General features: G+C 38.0%; 1 protein-coding gene across 1 annotated transcript in view; it reads right to left on the reverse strand.

Annotated features, from left to right (window-relative positions):
* The window catches only part of LEKR1 (leucine, glutamate and lysine rich 1), a 277,970-nt gene that overhangs the window by 82,135 nt on the left and 176,474 nt on the right, over positions 1-19,361 (reverse strand). Inside the window, exon 9 of the mRNA XM_060298487.2 lies at positions 10,526-10,607. Coding sequence (XP_060154470.1) covers positions 10,526-10,607 — 82 coding nt within the window. The remainder of the gene's footprint in view (positions 1-10,525; positions 10,608-19,361) is intronic.

A 19,361-nucleotide genomic window follows, 5' to 3' on the forward strand; every position in this document is an offset into this window, starting at 1 on the left:
ATCTCTTTAAACACTGCATTCCTTCTTTTACCCTCAGCAAATAGTGTTAATCCTTTCTCTTCAACTGCTTTGCATAAGCCTTCAGAAAGGCCCCTGCTGCTCCTGCCAATCAAAGCAAAGGAAATAAGATGGAGTAGTTGGATATTTTCCTCTAATCTGAAAGGCAAGGGTCATAACATTCCACTTCTTTATGTGAAATAGCCATTCTTAAACTGCCTCCTTGATATTTCTACTTTGCTGTCCAAAAGGCATCTCAAATCTAACAGATCAAAAGCATTGTTTTGTATTTCCCTCACCCCCCTATCTATTTCTTTTACAAATTTTCCCACTTCATGAAATGGCACCAACTCATAATGATACTATTAGGTAACACCTTATATATCTCACACGAAGTTAAAACCAGCCCTTACTCAGCCCTTGTTACAGTTGAGGAAACTGAAAACAGAGAGGTAAGTAACACGCCCAAGGTGACGTAATGCTAAGTAGTACTGCCCCAGCCGTCTGGATTTGGCTTCCAGGCTGTTAGTCACTATACTCTACTGCCTCTCAACTGTCTACCTGATGCTGAAAAGCCCCAAACCCCATCCTTTATTATTTCCTTTCTTTTCCAGTCCTCTTCCTCCCTGGCCACATCTACTCCATCAGTAAATCCTGTAAGAGCGACCCCTGGCATATATTTCTCTCCATCTCCACACTATAGCCTTACACTAAACCAGCCACTTCTCACTTGCATGTACGCTGGGCCTCCCACCTAGTCTCCCTGATTGCTCTTGCACTCCCACTTCAGTCCATTCTCCATGCAGCAGCCATGCCACCCTCTTAAAACAAATCAAATCAGTTCTCTCTATTGCCAAACCTCCAAGAGTTTCCCTCTGCCCTCTGCATAAATCCAAAATCCTCACTGGGCTTTGGACACACTGGTATATTCATTTCTTATTGCTGCTGTAACAAATTACCACAAATGTAGGGGTTTAAAACAACACAAATTTATTACTTTACATTTCTAAGTAAGAAGTCCTAAAATCAAGATGTCTTGAGGGCTGTGTTCCCCCTGGAAGCTCTAGAGGAGAATCTGTTTTCCTGCCTTTTCTAGCTTCTAGAGACCACATGCATTCCTTGGCTTGTGGCCCCTTCTTCCATCTTCAAATCACATTACTCCAACCTCTGCTTCCATCCTCACATCCACTTTTGTGACTTTGACCCTCTTGCTTTCATCTTATAAGGACCTTTGCAGTTATAACATTGAGCCTGCCTGAATAATCCCACATAATCTCCCCAGCTCTATATCCCTAATTTAAACATGTGCAAAATCCCTTTTGCCACATAGGATAATGTACTCACAGATTTCAGGGATTAGGACATGAAAATCTTTGGAAGCCGTTATTCCATCTACCACAACTGGCCTTCATGTTTCTTTAACTGGTAAAACTCACTCCCAAGAATTTTTTGTCCTTGATCTCTCTGCTTCCGGATGTTAGCTTATTAGCACTGTTAGCTCCTTTCTGTAACTCAGATCTTAACTCAAAGGTCATCTGGGGCTTCCCTGGTGGCGCAGTGGTTGAGAGTCCGCCTGCCGATGCAGGGGACACGGGTTCGCGCCCCGGTTCGGGAAGATCCCACATGCTGCAGAGCGGCTGGGCCCGTGAGCCATGGCCGCTGAGCCTGCGTGTCCGGAGCCTGTGCTCCGCTACGGGAGAGGCCACAACAGTGAGAGGCCCGCGTACCGAAAAAAAAAAAAAAAAAAAAGGTCATCTGCCCAGGGATGCCACTCTATCAAAAGGACACCACTCTTCCCCAACACTCACATTCTTTTATGCCTGTTTTATATTTTTGCAGCACTTAACGTTACCTGAAATTACCTATTGTAGCTTGTCAATCTTGTTACTTCAGTATCTAGTGCTTGTACACAAAAGAGTCATGGCACATAACTGCCTCTCCATGAGCATTTTGTATTGAATGAGTCAATGAAGGAAACCTAGTCTGTTAAATCTAGGATCATGTGAAAGTGTATCTGTACTCTGACACTGGATTGCCACCAGGCCACCTGCTTTCTAGGCGAAAAATTCTCATGAATGATGACAGAAGAGGAAAATCAGGAGAACATTGTATCTTAGAAGGCAATAATAATGTTCCAAGAACATCTCAACTGTGCAAAATGTTGCTGTTATTTGGTCAAGAGCTTTATAAACAAGAAATTTATGCTGGTTATGGCTGATTACTGCTTACAATTATTAGTTAAATGAGGAGGAGGTGGCTGCTAATAAAATTAAAGTGTAAGCATGTAACAAAGTTCCCCAAATTAGAAAGTATATTTCATATCACCACTTTAGACATATTCACTAGTAACTGATAAATTATAAATCATTTAAAGTGAATTTTGTTCTTTTCATTACATATGTGAAAATGAACACATTCACACTGTAAGCTATTTAAGCAATATATAAGTATATAGAGTAAAATAAGAGTCTCTATACACCCCGGCTCTCACTTCCAGAAGGAACTGTTGTAATCCTACCAATCGTTTATTCAATGAATTTGAATCCACATATATTTGTATGTACATTCATATACTTTTTAAACATGAATGGAATCATTTTTCTGGAGCCATATTTTTAATCTCTAAAATTCCTAATAGTTTTTTTTTGGTAACAGCCTGTTCTTCTTTAATGGTTACAATCCTGGACATACTTTGAAGTATATCCTAACTTTAAAAATTTATCTTAACATCTTTTGTTTGCTATGTAACAATTTCTCTAGGTGTTAAAGCTTTTCTGTGTGAATTCAGAGGCATGTGAACAAGGCTGGGGGAAGGTTTTTCTCACATACCTGGTAATCTTTGGTTAGGTGTTCATCCTAAGCCTAAGATTCTGGTTTGTTGTCTGCGTTGCTGTTTATTGTTGCCCTAGATTGTTTCTGAAGGTTGTGATGAAGGGGCAGAGTATGGTGGGGGCACTGGAGGTTTGTCTTGGGATGTGGGGACCGTGGCCTCTGGGGTTCAGTAGCTGGCAGGCTCCCCAGCTCCAGTCCCCACACTCATTGCTTTATTCTGGGTGCAGATCCCTTGCAAATGCTGCTTCACACGGGACCTGTTGATTAGGGGTGGGGTGGGGCTGGTGAGGGGCCAGTGGCTTAAATGTTCCAAATATGATCCCTCAGAGTGGGCTTCATTGGATCACCTGAATCAGAATTGTATGTGTGTGGTGGGGGGAGTGCATTACAAATGCAGATTGCTCAGGGACACCCCAAACCCAAACTTAAAGCCAGAATGTCTGTGGGAATGGAGCCCAGAAACTGATCCTGGGATTGGGTCTGTGAGGGAGATCATACTGTAATACACAGTTTCAGTAAACTATCCAGGATTCTTCTGCAGATTGGAGTTTGAGAACCACTGTTCTGATGATTTGCCTTATCCCACTCCCTTCTCTTTGTGTTAACTGATTCCAGGTAAAGTCCTGCCCGTCACATGCCCACCACACAATTGGTTTTCCTCTAGTTTATTCCTCTGCAGAGTTGACCCTTTTTATTATCCTTCCTATGTATTCCCTTTCAGGAATTCCTAAAAACTTCTCACCCTCTATAGCAGCCTTTCTTATTAGTCTTATTTACTTATCTTATCCTATATACATATATATAAAATAAAAGTGTTATTTCCTAGTTCTCTCTCCCTCTCTCTACATAAATATTTAAAAGTAATAAAGTTGCATTTCACAGCATCCATATTTTTCATTACTTCAGGAAGGTTTTCCCTAAATTAATCTAGATATTATGACACAAATAAATTTGTAGAAAATGTCATCAATTTTCAGAGCATCACTAACACTCTACCTCTAGTAAACATTACTAGTTACCTTCTGGACATGTACTATAGCTGTCTTCCTGGCCATCAAAGCCCCATTATCATCTGTTCTCAGGGTAAATCCTGCCTGACCTGAGCTAACTGTGGTAGTCCTGTTCCCCTTGCCAGTGATTCATTCAGGAGAGGGTATGTAAAGTGTTCTAGCCAAGAGATGTAAGGAGAGGGCTGTTTGGTGGCTTCTGAGAAATTTTTATCTCACTTCTAAGGAGACACCAGAAAAACAGGCCCTTCCTGCCACTGGGGTGGTTACATTTGGATGTGGTACCTGGAATTGCAGCCATGTCATGATCATAGGGGACTTAGCCTTGGGGTGAAGCCAGTGCTGAGGGCAGCAGAATAGAGACAGAAAGATCATCAAGATCCTTGGTGATATTGTTGAGTCACTGGATTGACTAAACCTGAAACCACTCTACCTCTGTTACTTATAGCTCAAAGAATCCTAAGTGATAAAATCTCTATTTTCAAATATACAACAAGTTCTTATAAACCTTGGAAAATATTTTCTTATAAATCTTAGGAAAAAAAGAACCCGAAGTTCATCCATTTAAAAACTGCCTTTTCCCCGTAAGTAAAAACCCACAAAACGTATATCCAAACATTTAGAAATCTTTAAACAAAACAATTATCTTAAGCTGGATGGGTGAAACCATTCCTCACCCCAGCCCCCACAAAGAGTGAGGATTAAAATTTTTTAAAAATCTGATTTCACACCACCTTCCAATTTCTGGAAGTTCAAACAGGTTTGGGTATATAGAGCAAATCTTCAATTTATTAAGAAATGGCATGTCAAAAATTTTGAGTGAATTATTTTGACTTCAAACTGAATTTACCATAAAACAATGGCCAAGTTGAAAATTTGGTTTTAATCTATAAATAAAATAGTACTTACATACTACTGGGGACTTCCTGAGCTCTGAGTACCCTGAGCAGTCCCAGGCTCTGATCCTACATGCCTGCCCTACTCAACTTCAACTTCATCCTAGTAGTGAAGGAGGGTAGACGGAGTAGAGATGGAAGAGCTAGGTACAGGCAGCACAGAGAAAGGGCTCCATCAGGTGAGACCATTTAACTGGCTCTATCTTTCATCAAGTTTTCTAAAAGTGGATGCTCTGCCCATTTTCTAATTTTAAAAAGTTCTCACACAGGTAGGAAGCACCAGTTTTATTATAAACTGAAACAACAGCATCAGTATTTCTACAATTCTACAGTGATTTCCTCCAGGTAGTTGATTTGATGGACTTTACTGAGTGGTATTTTCTCCCTCCAACTCCAATCTACTCTGACTCTTATTTCTTAGCACTCATATTATAAATTATATTAAAATTAACAAAAATATCACAAAGCATGTATTAATATTAAATGGGCTGTGGTCTGATGAGGCAGGCCCTCCCGCATGAGACATTCATGAGGCCAAAGCCCTCCCTGATGTAACTAGAGGGTGGGGATTAACAATTTTCTGGCAATTCCCATCTTGCTTCTTTTTTTCATGTATCTTCTCATCAGAAAGTTCTTGCTGGGTGCAGTGAGTCATGCTAGGACCTCTTGCCCACTTATTCCTTCAACCCCAACTATCATATACAGACAGTTGAACTATTATTTACTGAACTATTGACCACAGTGTTATAAAGCATGAATATTTGGTTTTTCTTGGATTTTGAAAATAAATTATTTTGCTACAAATAATCAAATTATACATTAATTTGATAGAGTATTTTTGGAATTTGTTCTTCCTTGTGTTGTTAAGAATTTTGCTGAACACATTGTTATTAGGAATAGTCCATGGTCAACACAACATTTAGTTGCTAAAAATTTTCAGTATTTATATTTCTTATGAGGTTCATCCTTCTAAAACATAGGAACTGAAAACCAAAGCTACCAGATTACATGCCACAAAGTAAAAGAATTTATTTACTTTTCAAAGATTATATAAATTCTATTTTAGTGTTATAATTATAGATGTACTATATTTATACTATCATTTTTGAAATTTCTGAAATAAAATCATTTCTAAAAGAAATAGAGAGGGCAGACAGCAAAAGCAAGAAGAACTACAATCCTGCAGCCTGTGGAACAAAAACCACATTCACAGCAAGACAGACGAGATGAAAAGGCAGAGGGCTATGTACCAGATGAAGGAACAAGATAAAACCCCAGAAAAACAACTAAATGAAGGGAGACAGGCAACCTTCCAGAAAAATAATTCACAATAATGATAGTGAAGATGATCCAGGACCTCAGAAAAAGAATGGAGGCAAAGATCGAGAAGATGCAAGAAATGTTTAACAAAGACCTAGAAGAATTAAAGAACAAACAGAGATGAACAATACAATAACTAAAATGCAAACTACACTAGAAGGAATCAATAGCAGAATAACTGAGGCAGAAGAACGGATAAGTGATCTGGAAGACAGAATGGTGGAATTCACTGCTGCAGAACAGAATAAAGAATGAAAGGAAATGAAGACAGCCTAAGAGACTTCTGGGACAACATTAAAGGCAACAACATTCGCATTATAGGGGTCCCAGAAGGAGAAGAGAGAGAGAAAAAGAGAAAATATTTGAAGAGATTATAGTCGAAAACTTCCCTAACATGGGAAAGGAAATAGCCACCCAACTCTAGGGAGCGCAGAGAGTCCCACACAGGATAAACCCAAGGAGAAACACGCCGAGACACATAGTAATCAAATTGGCAAAAACTAAGGACAAAGAAAAATTATTGAAAGCAGCAAGGGAAAAATGACACATAACATACAAGGGAACTCCCATAAGGTTAACAGCTGACTTCTCAGCAGAAACGCCACAAGCCAGAGGGAGTGGCATGATACACTTAAAGTGATGAAAGGGAAGAACCTACAACCAAGATTACTCTACCCAGCAAGGATCTCACTCAGATTCGATGGAGAAATCAAAAGCTTTACAGACAAGCAAAAGCTAAGAGAATTCAGCATTACCAAACCAGCTCTACAACAAATGCTAAAGGAACTTCTCTACGTGGGAAACACAAGAGAAGAAAAGGACCTACAAAAACAAACGCAAAACAATTAAGAAAATGGTCATAGGAACATACATATCGATAATTACCTTAAACGTGAATGGATTAAATGCACCAACCAAAAGACACAGGCTTGCTGAATGGATACAAAAACAAGACCCATATATATGCTGTCTACAAGAGACCCACTTCAGACCTAGGGACACATACAGACTGAAAGTGAGGGGATAGAAAAAGATATTCCATGCAAATGGAAATCAAAAGAAAGCTGGAGTAGCAATACTCATATCAGATAAAACAGACTTTAAAATAAAGAACGTTACAAGAGACAAGGAAGGACACTACATAATGATCAAGGGATCAATCCAAGAAGAAGATATAACAATTATAAATATATATGCACCCAACATAGGAGCACCTCAATACATAAGGCAACTGCTAACAGCTATAAAAGAGGGAATTGATAGTAACACAATAATAATGGGGGACGTTCACACCTCACTTACACCAATGGACAGATCATCCAAAATGAAAATAAATAAGGAAACAGAAGCTTTAAATGACACAATAGACCAGATAGATTTAAATGATATTTATAGGACATTCCATCCAAAAACAGCAGATTACACTTTCTTCTCAAGTGGGCACAGAACATTCTCCAGGATAGATAACATCTTGGGTCACAAATCAACGCTTAGTAAATTTAAGAAAATTGAAATCATATCAAGCATCTTTTCTGATCACAACGCTATGAGATTAGAAATGAATTATAGGGGAAGAACCATAAAAAACACAAACACATGGAGGCTAAACAATACTTTACTAATTAATCAAGAGATCACTGAAGAAATCAAAGAGGAAATCAAAAAATACCTAGAGAAAAATGACAATGAAAACACGATGATCCAAAACCTATCTGATGCAGCAAAAGCAGTTCTAACAGCTACACAAGCCTAACTCAAGAAACAAGAAAAATCTCAAATAAACAATCCAACCTTACACCTAAAGGAACTAGAGAAAGAAGAACAAAATCCAAAGTTAGCACAAGGAGAGAAATCATAAAGATCAGAGCAGAAATAAATGAAATAGAAACAAAGAAAACAATAGCAAAGATCAATAAAACTAAAAGCTGGTTCTTTGAGAAGATACACAAAATTGATAAACCATTAGCCAGACTCATCAAGAAAAAGAGGGAGAAGACTCAAACCAATAAAATTAGAAATGAAAAAGGAGAAGTTACAACAGACACCGCAGAAATACAAAGCATCCTAAGAGACTACTACAAACAACTCTATGCCAATAAAATGGAAAACCTGGAAGAAATGGACAAATTCTTAGGAAGGTATAACCTTCCATGATTGAACCAGGAAGAAATAGAAAATATGAACAGACCAATCACAAGGAATGAAATTGAAACTGATTAAAAATCTTCGAACAAACAAAAGTCCAGGACCAGATGGCTCCACAGGTGAATTCTATAAAACATTTAGATAAGAGCTAATACCCATCCTTCTCAAACTCTTCCAAAAAATTGTGGAGGAAGGAACACTCTCAAACTCATTCTATGAGGTCACCATCACCCTGATACCAAAACCAGACAAAGATACTACAAAAAAATAAAATTACAGACCAATATCACTGATGAATATAGATGCAAAAATCCTCAACAAAATACTAGCAAACCGAATGCAACAACACATTAAAAGGATTATACACCATGATCAAGTAGGATTTATCCCAGGGATGCAAGGATTCTTCAATATACGCATATGAATAAATGTGATACACCATATTAACAAATCGAAGAATAAAAACCATATGATCATCTCAATAGATGCATAAAAAGCTTTTGACATAGTTAAACACCCATTTATGATAAAAACTCTCCAGAAAGTGGGCATAGAGGGAACCTACTTCAACATAATAAAGGCCATATACGACAAACCCACAGCAAACATAATTCTCCTTGGTGAAAAACTGAAAGCATTTCCTCTAAGATCAGGAACAAGACAAGGATGTCCACTCTCACCACTATTATTCAACATAGTTTTGGAAGTCCTAGCCATGGCAATCAGAGAAGAAAAAGAAATAAAAGGAATACAAATTGGAAAAGAAGAAGTAAAACTGTCACTGTTTGCAGATGACATAATACTATACATAGAGAATCCTAAAGATGGCACCAGAAAACTACTAGAGCTAATCAATGAATGTGGTAAAGTTGCAGGATTCAAAATTAATGCTCAGAAATCTCTGGCATTCCTATACACTAATGATGAAAAATCTGAAAGAGAAATTAAGGAAACACTCCCATTTACCACTGCAACGAAAAGAATAAAATATCTAGGAATAAACCTACCCAGGGAGACAAAAGACCTGTATGCAGAAAACTATAAGACACTGATGAAAGAAATTAAAGATGATACAAACAGATGGAGAGATATACCATGTTCTTGGATTGGAAGAACCAATATTGTGAAAATGACTATACTACCCAAAGCAATCTACAGATTCAATGCAATCCCTATCAAATAACCAATGGTATTTTTTACAGAACTAGAACAAAAAATCTTAAAATTTGTATGGAGACACAAAAGACCCCAAATAGCCTAAGCAGTCTTGAGGGAATAAAACGGAGTTGGAGGAATCAGACTCCCTGACTTCAGACTATACTACAAAGCTACAGTAATCAAGACAATATGGTACTGGCACAAAAACAGAAACGTAGATCAATGGAACAAGATAGAAAGCCCAGAGGTAAACCCACGCACCTGTGGTCAACTAATCTATGACAAAGGATGCAAGGATATACTATGGAGAAAAGACAGTCTCTTCAATAAGTGGTGCTGGGAAAACTGGACAGCTACATGTGAGAGAATGAAAGTAGAACACTCCGTAACACCATACACAAAAATAAACTCAAAATGGATTAGAGACCTAAATGTAAGACCAGACACTATAAAACTCTTAGAGGAAAACATAGGCAGAATACTCTATGACATAAATCACAGCAAGATCTTTTATGATCCACCTCCTAGAGTAATGGAAATAAAAATAAACAAATGGGACCTAATGAAACCTAAAAGCTTTTGCACAGCAAAGGAAACCATAAACAAGATGAAAAATAAATAAATAAATAAAAGAAATAGTACTCTGGATATTTTACAGGGGCATTTTCTTATCATTTGTTTTCTAATATTTTCTTTCTCACTTATATAAGGCATAAGCAGTCCAGAATTTCAAAGTTACTCAACTGTCTTTTTGAACCTAAAATTGATTATTTATTTATTTATTATACAGCAGGTTCTTATTAGTTATCTATTTTATACATATTAGTGTATATATGTCAATCCCAATAATCTTATGAAACATTTTCAATGTTGTTTCTTCCAGACAGATAATAAAGAGATAATAAGACAAAAAGTTCAGAGAATATTAAGTTACTATATTTGAATGATCAGGGAAAGCTTTAATACCTGGATAGGTAAGTTTCTTACTGAGATAAAGAAACATTTAATATATTTAAAAATATTTACAGGTCCTTCAATATAGGCCAGAAAAGTAGCTGAGAAAAATTGCAGTAGACCATACCAACACATCCAAATTACTGCCCAGAGTCACAGAGAATACATGGGGGTCTTTCTAAATTCTTACAGGCTGTTTAATGTTTACTGTCTTACATGAGCTTTTCTTTGTAGTTGTCCATCTCAGTCACTGCCTTCTGAAGTTTTAGCCCACGTGCTTCAATCTCACACTGTAAATCTGGAATGACATAATGTGTCCTTCTGATTAGTACATTTTAAGTGTCCAGATATTTTCATAGAGTAAACCACATTCTTTTAGCATTGCCACTCACCTCCTGAAGAATAATGCAGCTGTTTATTCCACTTTGCTTGAATGACCATATGTAGCTCATCCCTACTCTGAAATCCCACAGAATTAATAGGTTTTGACAGACTCAATTTATTGGCCTCTTTCTGCCCCCAACGTCATGCTAATTTTCAAACAGCTAATAGGCTAAATTTTACTGATGTTTTCAAAGGAAATTTATGTCACTGGCACACATATGAATTTTTGGTCATATGGCTCACTTCTGAAACACTTGACTTTCTGAGCTAGCTCTTGTGGCCTGGAACTTAGAAGTATTGCTAAGGCCTCCCAGTAGAACTGAAATAGATAAACCACGTGCAAGGCTTCCAGTAAAGAATCTGTTAACTCTGGGTAGTGTCTAATAGGCATTTTAATGACTTTCAAGCCAAGAAAATACAAGCAGGCAATTGGCTTCCACAGAGTCTTGAACTGAGGAATTCAAGTAGTGTTTGAGAAATATTATTCAGGCAGCCACGTCTCACATGTGTGGATGCAGAACTGAAACTAAAGCAGAAAGAACATATGGCTTGAATGATCTGAGACCCACCATTAGCCTGTGTGTGTGGACTAAGATCTGAACCCCAGCCCCAATAACAGTCCTTGTTGGTACTCTTTTTGGGAAAAGGTGGAAAACAAATTTACACAGGTGGATTAACTGACTTCTATGAAGAAAATAATTTTAAACATTGAAATTTATAAAATTTCCATGTTACATCTGTTCAGGTGTTTTAATAACATATTTTTAATAGTAAACTTTAAAATCGTTTAAAAAATTTTGATAGATCTTTATTGGAGTATAATTGCTTCACAATAAATACTGTGTTAGTTGATGTTGCACAACAAAGTGAATCAGCCATATGCATATACATGTCCCCATATCCCCTCCTTCTTGACCCTCCCTCCCATCCTCCCTATCCCACCCCTCTAGGTCATCACAAAGCACTGAGCCGATCTCCCTGTGCTATGCTGCTGCTTCCAACCAGCCAATTATTTTACATTTGGTAGTGTATACATGTCGATGCTACTCTCACTTCGCCCCAGCTTCGCTCTCCCACCCCATGTCCTCAAGTCCATTTTCTATGTCTACCTCTTTATTCCTGCCCTGCAACTAGGTTCATCAATACCACCCTTTTATTTTTAGATTCCATATATATGCATTAGCATATGGTATTTGTTTTTCTCTTTCTGACTTACTTCACTCTGTATGACACACTCTAGGTCCACCCACCTCACTACAAATAACTCAATTTCATTTCTTTTTATGGCTGAGTAATATTCCATTGTATATATGTGCCACATCTTCTTTATCCATTCATCTATCGATGGACATTTAGGTTGCTTCCATATCCTGGCTATTGTAAATAGTGTTGCAATGAACATTGTGGTACAGGTCTCTCTCTTTTTTTTTTTTTTTTTTTTTTTGCGGTACGCAGGCCTCTCACTGTTGTGGCCTCTCCCGTTGTGGAGAACAGGCTCCAGACGCGCAGGCTCCGCTGCCACGGCTCATGGGCCTAGCTGCTCCATGGCATGTGGGATCTTCCCGGACCGGGGCACGAACCTGTGTCCCCTGCATCAGCAGGCGGACTCTCAACCACTGCACCACCAGGGAAGCCCACATGTCTCTTTTTGAATTATGGTTTTCTCAGGGTATATGCCCAGTAGTGGGATTGCTGGGTCATATGGCAGTTCTATATTTAGTTTTTTAAGGAACCTCCATACTGTTCTTCACAGTGCCTGTATCAATTTACATTCCCACCAACAGTGCAGGAGGGTTCCCTTTTCACCATACCCTTTCCAGCATTTATTGTTTCTAGATTTTTTGATAATGGCCATTCTGACTGGTATGAGGTGATACCTCATTGTAGTTTTCATTTGCATTTCTCTAATAATTAGTGTTGAGCATTTTTTCATGTGCCTCTTGGCCATCTGTATGTCTTCATTGGTGAAATGTGTATTTAAGTCTTCCACCCATTTTTTAACTGGATTGTTTGTTTTTTTGATATTGAACTCCATGAGCTATTTGTATATTTTGGAGATTAATCCTTTGTCTGTTGTTTCATCTGCAAATATTTTCTCCCATTCTGAGGGTTGTCTTTTTGTATTGTTTATGGTTTCTGTTGCTGTGCAAAAGCTTTTAAGTTTAATTAGTTCCCATTTGATTATTTTTGTTTTTATATCCATTACTCTAGGAGGTGGGTCAAAAAAGATCTTGCTGTGGTTTATGTCAAAGAGTGTTTTTCCTACGTTTTCCTCTAAGAGTTTTATAGTGTATTGTCTTACATTTAAGTCTTTAATCCATTTGGAGCTTATTTTTGGGTATGGTGTTAGGTAGTGTTCTAATTTCATTCTTTTACATGTAGCTGTCCGGTTTTCCCAGCACCACTTATTGAAGAGGTTGTCTTTTCTCCATTGTATGTTCTTGCCTCCTTTATCATAAATTAGGTGATCATATGTGCATGCGTTTATCTCTGGGCACTCTATCTTGTACCATTGATTTATATTTTTGTTTTTGTGCCAGTACCATACTCTCTTGATTACTGTAGCTTTGTGGTACAGTTTGAAGTCGGGGAGCCTGATTCCTCCAACTCCGTTTTTCTTTCTCAAGATTGCTTTGGTTATTCAGGGTCTTTTGTTTCCATATGAATTGTAAGATTTTTTGTTCTAATTCTGTGAAGAAAGCCATTGGTAGTTTGATAGGGATTGCACTAATCTGTAGCTTGCTTTGGGTACTATAGTCATTTTCACAATATTGATTCTTCCAGTCCAAGGACATGGTATATTTCTCCATCTGTTTATGTCATCTTTGATTTTTTTCATCAGTGTCTTATAATTTTCTGAGTACAGGTCTTTTGTCTCCTTAGCTAGGTTTATTCCTAGGTACTTTCTTCTTTTTGTTGCAATGGTAAATGGGAGTGTTTCCTTAATTTCTCTTTCTGATTTTTTGTTGTTGGTGTACAGGAATGCCAGAGATTTCTGTGCATTAATTTTGTATCCTGCAACCTTACCAAATATCAGTGATATTGGTCTATAATTTTCTTTCTTTGTGATATATTTTTCTTGTTTTGTTATCAGGATAATGGTGGCTTCATAGAATGAATTTGGGAGTTAAACTTTAAAAACTTTATGCATCCATACAAATATATAAAATTTCTATACATATCTACAGTCTGCCTTCTTAACTTTGTTTCATGAAAATGAGGCAGTTCCTTAAATCAGAAAATAAATTCACTCTAAACAAATGTTTTAATTAGAATTTACTAGATATTGGTATAAATTTTTATGTTTATTCAGCATGTTCACATATATTAATGTTATCCCTCAAATTGCTACATAAGTGCAAACAGCCCCATTTTTCAGATGATGAGAAATGAGATTTTCTTTGATTCTCTTGCCTAGTATCTTACAGTGAATAAATGCATTAGCCAGCAGTCAAACTGACAAGATTTTAAACTCGGGTAAGGGGATCTATTTGAAAGAATGGCTCTTTAAATAAATAAATAATTCAATATGGACTTAACTTCGTAGATAATATTTGTATGGTACATTTTTTCCACTTATCAAGTGATATCATTATATGAGAGAAAAGATAAAATAACGTACACATAGAAAATTTAGTTTTGAGGGTAACCAGTTGAAACAAGGCAATCTCTAATGAATGTTGCATAATGTGTTGCTTTGTTATTAAGTACATGTGGGCTTCCAGAGGGTTCTATTCACACAGGCACAGCTAAAACATTTCTGCCTATCCTCTGAAAAATGAGGGAAGGAAGTTGATGTTTGTTGATTGTATACTTATTCCAGGCACTGTGCAGGGTGCTTTCTCCTATTTCATTTAATTCATAGTCACAACTATCACGAAAAACAGATACACAAACACAGCCTGAAGGGGTTAGTGCACCATGGCTAGCCCGGAGGGAGTCCGGGAAAAAATCTGGACCTGCCAAAGAAGCAAGAGACTTTTTCTTCCCTCTTTGTTTCCTGGTAGGAGAGGAGAGAGAATTAAGAGCACTGCTTAAAGGAGCTCCAGAGACAGGCGCGAGCCGCGGCTAACAGCGTGGACCCCAGAGATGGGCATGAGATGCTAAGGCTGCTGCTGCCAACACCAAGAAGCCTGTGTGCGAGCACAGGTCACTCTCCACACCTCCCTTCCGGGGAGCCTGTGCAGCCTGCCACTGCCAGGGTCCCGGGATCCAGGGACAACTTGCCCAGGAGAACATACGATGCGCCTCAGGCTGGTGCAACGTCACGCCAGCCTCTGCCGCCGCAGGCTCACCCCACACTACGTACCCCTCCCTCCCCCCGGCCTGAGTGAGCCAGAGCCCCCGAATCAGCGGCTCCTTTAATCCCGCCTGTCTGAGCGAAGAACAGACACCCTCAGGCGACCTACATGCAGAGGCGGGGCCAAATCCAAAGCTGAGCCCCTGGGAGCTGTGAGAACAAAGAAGAGAAAGGGAAATCTCTCTCAGCAGCCTCAGAAGCAGCGGATTAAAGCTCCACAATCAACTTGATGTACCTGCATCTATGGAATACATGAATAGACAACGAATCATCCCAAATTGAGGAGCTGGACTTTGAGAGCAAGATTTATTATTTTCTCCCCTTTTCCTCTTTTTGTGAGTGTGTATGTGTATGCTTCTGTGTGAGATTTTGTCTGTATAGCTTTGCTTTCACCATTTGTCCTAGGATTCAATCCGTCCATTGTTTTTTTTTTTACTTAAAAAATTTTTTTCTTAATAATTATTTTATTTGAATAACTTTATTTTATTTTACCTTACCTTATTTTCTTTTCTTTTATCCTCTTTCTTTCTTTCTACTTTTTCTCCCTTTTATTCTGAGCCGTGTGGATGAAAGGCTCTTGGTGCTGCAGCCAGGAGTCAGTGCTGAGCCTCTGAGGTGGGAGAGCCAACTTCAGGACACTGGTCCACAAGAGACCTCCCAGCTCCACATAATATGAAATGGTGAAAATCTCCCAGAAATCTCCATCTCAACACCAACACCAAGCTTCACTCAACGACCAGCAAGCTACAGTGCTGGACACCCTATGCCAAACAACTAGCAACACAGGAACACAACCCCACCCATTAGCAGAGAGGCTGCCTAAAATCATAACAAGTCCACAGACACCCCAAAACACACCACCAGACGTGGACCTGCCCACCAGAAAGACAAGATCCAGAAGAAGAAGAGAAAAAGAAAGGGACTGAGAAAATATTTGAAGAGATTATAGTTGAAAACTTCCCTAATATGGGAAAGGAAATAGTTAAGTCCAGGAAGCACAGAGAGTCCCATACAGGATAAATCCAAACAGAAATATGCCAAGACACATATTAATCAAACTGTCAAAAATTAAATACAAAGACAACATATTAAAAGCAGCAAGGGAAAAACAACAAATAACACACAAGGGAATACCCATAAGGTTAACAGCTGATCTTTCAGCAGAAACTCTGCAAGCCAAAAGGGACTGGCAGGACATATTTAAAGCGATGAAGGAGAAAAACCTACAACCAAGATTACTCTACCCAGCAAGGATCTCATTCAGATTTGATGGAGAAATTAAAACCTTTACAGACAAGCAAAAGCTGAGAGAGTTCAGCACCACCAAACCAGCTTTACAACAACTGCTAAAGGAACTTCTCTAGGCAAGAAACACAAGAGAAGGAAAAGACCTACAATAACGAACCCAAAACAATTAAGAAAATGGGAATGGGAACATACATATCGATAATTACCTTAAATGTAAATGGACTAAATGCTCCCACCAAAAGACACAGACTGGCTGAATGGATACAAAAACAAGACCCATATATATGCTGTCTACAAGAGACCCACTTCAGACCTAGGGACACATACAGATTGAAAGTGAGGGGATGGAAAAAGATATTCCATGCAAATGGAAACCAAAAGAAAGCTGGAGTAGCAATTCTCGTATCAGACAAAATAGACTTTAAAATAAAGACTATTAGAAGAGACAAAGAAGGACACTACATAATGATCAAGGGATCGATCCAAGAAGAAGATATAACAATTGTAAATATTTATGCACCCAACATAGGAGCACCTCAATGCATAAGGCAAATACTAACAGCCATAAAAGGGGAAATCGACAGTAACACTTTCATAGCAGGGGACTTTAACACCCGACTTTCACCAATGGACAGATCATCCAAAATGAAAATAAATAAGGAAACACAAGCTTTAAATGATACATTAAACAACATGGACTTAATTGATATTTATAGGACATTCCATCCAAAAACAACAGAATACACATTTTTCTCAAGTGCTCATGGAACATTCTCCAGGATAGATCATATCTTGGGTCACAAATCAAGCCTTGGTAAATTTAAGAAAATTGAAATTGTATCAAGTATCTTTACCAACCACAACGCTATGCAACTAGATATCAATTACAGGAAAAGATCTGTAAAAAATACAAACACATGGAGGCTAAACAATACACTACTTAATAACGAAGTGATCACTGAAGAAATCAAAGAGGAAATCAAAAAATACCTAAAAACAAATGACAATGGAGACACGACAACCCAAAACCTATGGGATGCAGCAAAGCAGTTCTAAGAGGGAAGTTTATAGCAATACAATCCTACCTTAAGAAACAGGAAACATCTCGAATAAAAAACCTAACCTTGCACCTAAAGCAATTAGAGAAAGAAGAACAAAAAAACCCCAAAGTTAGCAGAAGGAAAGAAATCACAAAGATCAGATCAGAAATAAATGAGAAAGAAATGAAGGAAACGATAGCAAATATCAATAAAACTAAAAGCTGTTTCTTTGAGAAGATACACAAAATTGATAAACCATTAGCCAGACTCATCAAGGAAAAAAGGGAGAAGATTCAAATCAGCAGAATTAGAAATGATAAAAGAGAAGTAACAACTGACACTGGAGAAATACAAAAGATCATGAGAGATTACTACAAGCAACCTTATGCCAAAAAAATGGACAACCTGGAAGAAATGGACACGTTCTTAGAAACGCACAACCTGCCAAGATTGAATCAGGAAGAAATAGAAAATATGAACAGACCAATCACAAGCACTGAAATTGAAACTGTGATTAAAAATCTTCCAACAAAGAAAAGCCCAGGACCAGATGGCTTCACAGGCGAATTCTATCAAACATTTAGAGAAGAGCTAACACCTATCCTTCTCAAACTCTTCCAAAATATAGCAGAGGGAGGAACACTCCCAAACTCCTTCTACGAGGCCACCATCACCTTGATACCAAAACCAGACAAGGATGTCACAAAGAAAGAAACTACAGGCCAATATCACTGATGAACATAGATGCAAAAATCCTCAACAAAATACTAGCAAACAGAATCCAACAGCACATTAAAAGGATCATACACCATGATCAAGTGGGGTTTATTCCAGGAATGCAAAGATTCTTCCATATACGCAAATCAATCAATGTGATACACCACATTAACAAATTGAAGGAGAGAAACCATATGGTCATCTCAATAGATGCAGAGAAAGCTTTCGAAAAAATTCAACACCCATTTATGATAAAAACCCTCCAGAAAGTAGGCATAGAGGGAACTTTCCTGAACATAATAAAGGTCATATGACAAACACACAGCCAACATCATCCTCAATGGTGAAAAACTGAAAGCATTTCCACTAAGATCAGGAAAAAGACAAGATTGCCTACTCTCACCACTCTTATTCAACATAGTTTTGGAAGTTTTAGCCCCAGCAATCAGAGAGGAAAAGGAAATAAAAGGAATCCAAATCAGAAAAGAAGAAGTAAAACTCACTGTTTGCAGATGACATAATACTATACATAGAGAATCCTAAAGATGCTACCAGAAAACTACTAGAGTTAATCAATGAATTTGGTAAAGTAGGAGGATACAAAATTCATGCACAGAAATCTCTGGCATTCCTATACACTAATGATGAAAAATCTGAAAGTGATATCAGGAAAACACTCCCATTTACCAATGCAACAAAAAGAATAAAATATCTAGGAATAAACCTACCTAAGGAGACAAAAGACCTGTATGCAGAAAATTATAAGACACTGATGAAAGAAATTAAAGATGATACAAATAGATGGAGAGATATACCGTGTTCTTGGAATGGAAGAATCAACATTGTGAAAATGACTCTACTACCCAAAGCAATCTATAGATTCAATGCAATCCCTATCAAACTACCACTGTCATTTTTCACAGAACTGGAACAAAATTTGTATAGAAACACAAAAGACCCCGAATAGCCAAAGCAATCTTGAGAACGAAAAATGGAGCTGGAGGAATCAGGCTCCCTGACTTCAGACTATACTACAAAGCTACAGTAATCAAGACAGTATGGTACTGGCACAAAAACAGAAATATAGATCAATGGAACAGGATAGAAAGCCCAGAGATAAACCCATGCACACATGGTCACCTTATCTTTGATAAAGGAGGCAGGAATGTACAGTGGAGAAAGGACAGCCTCTTCAATAAATGGTGCTGGGAAAACTGGACAGGTACATTGAAAACTATAAGATTAGATCACTCCCTAACACCATACACAAAAATAAGCTCAAAATGGATTAAAGACCTAAATGTTAGGCCAGAAACTATTAAACTCTTAGAGGAAAACATAGGCAGAACACTCTATGACATAA

This window comes from Globicephala melas, chromosome 4 (genome assembly GCF_963455315.2).
Source record: "Globicephala melas chromosome 4, mGloMel1.2, whole genome shotgun sequence".
In the NCBI taxonomy this organism is placed as follows: domain Eukaryota; kingdom Metazoa; phylum Chordata; class Mammalia; order Artiodactyla; family Delphinidae; genus Globicephala; species Globicephala melas.